General features: G+C 46.2%; 1 protein-coding gene across 1 annotated transcript in view; it reads left to right on the top strand.

Moving 5' to 3' along the window:
* The window catches only part of DMRTA1 (DMRT-like family A1), a 9896-nt gene that overhangs the window by 4128 nt on the left and 4822 nt on the right, over positions 1–946 (top strand). Inside the window, exon 3 of the mRNA XM_008582735.1 lies at positions 8–188. Within this exon, the coding sequence (XP_008580957.1) occupies positions 8–188 (181 nt within the window). The remainder of the gene's footprint in view (positions 1–7; positions 189–946) is intronic.

The raw sequence follows: 946 nt of genomic DNA on the forward strand, positions 1-946 counted from the left end.
CCTGGCCCCTGGCCCCGCCGGGCCCGGCCTTCGGTCGTCCGGACGCAGCGGCCGAACGGAGAATCCCCAGGCTGCGGGCGGCCCTGCGGCTGTGGCTGCGCTGGGACTGGGTGTCTTGAGACAGGCGAGTGGTCTGGCACCCCCGGCTTTTGAGGTTTTCCAGCAAGATTATGCGGAGAAAAAACAAGGTGAGTCGGGCTCTTATTTGCTCGTTGCACAAGAAAGTGATTGTTCCCGGAGAAAAAGTTGAATACGAGCAGCGGTGCTCGGGAGGCAGGCAAGAGAAGTTGCTTAAAAGAAGCACCTAAAGTTCTGGAAAACTGCTCTGAAACATGGACGTTAATGAGGGTGTTAGAGACCCATCACCTTCACTTTGGGAAGGCTTACTGTTTGTTCCTTTAGATAATCGGATAAGATAATGAAAAAGTGAAGCGTGGGTGATCACAGACGAGCAATTCGCCCCAGGAATGGAATTATTCACGCGCAAGTTACTTTGACTTTCTCTGTGAGTAGAACTTCAAGCAGGCATTGAGAGAAAACCTTAGTGAGAGGTGCTGTGTTTCGAGCTTGCTCTGTACTCTTTAAGCTATAAAACCAAAGTTAATCTGATATTGCGTGGGGACCTCGTGTTTGGATGTGCAGTTCTTTACCTGTGCAGCAAACCTTTGGCGCCTGCTAGAAGTGGGGATGAGGCTAAAATCTACCAAACCGTCTTGTTTTTCCTCCCTTCCCTTTAAATTTTCAAGCATTCTTCAACCCAACTGTTTGTCAATCTCCAAAAGTGTAGAAAGCACTAATATTTAAGTTTTAGTTCTTTCCATAGGAAAGAAATTTAGGTTTTCCAGATTTTCGAAACCGTAAGTGTGAATGTCAAATTTCAATATTGAAGATTTCTAATCCAAGGAGTTTTCATTTTTTCCTCTATTTGTTGACTGCCAATCAATTA

The sequence above is a fragment of the Galeopterus variegatus genome, unplaced genomic scaffold (genome assembly GCF_000696425.1).
Source record: "Galeopterus variegatus unplaced genomic scaffold, G_variegatus-3.0.2 Scaffold2710, whole genome shotgun sequence".
NCBI classification, from domain to species: domain Eukaryota; kingdom Metazoa; phylum Chordata; class Mammalia; order Dermoptera; family Cynocephalidae; genus Galeopterus; species Galeopterus variegatus.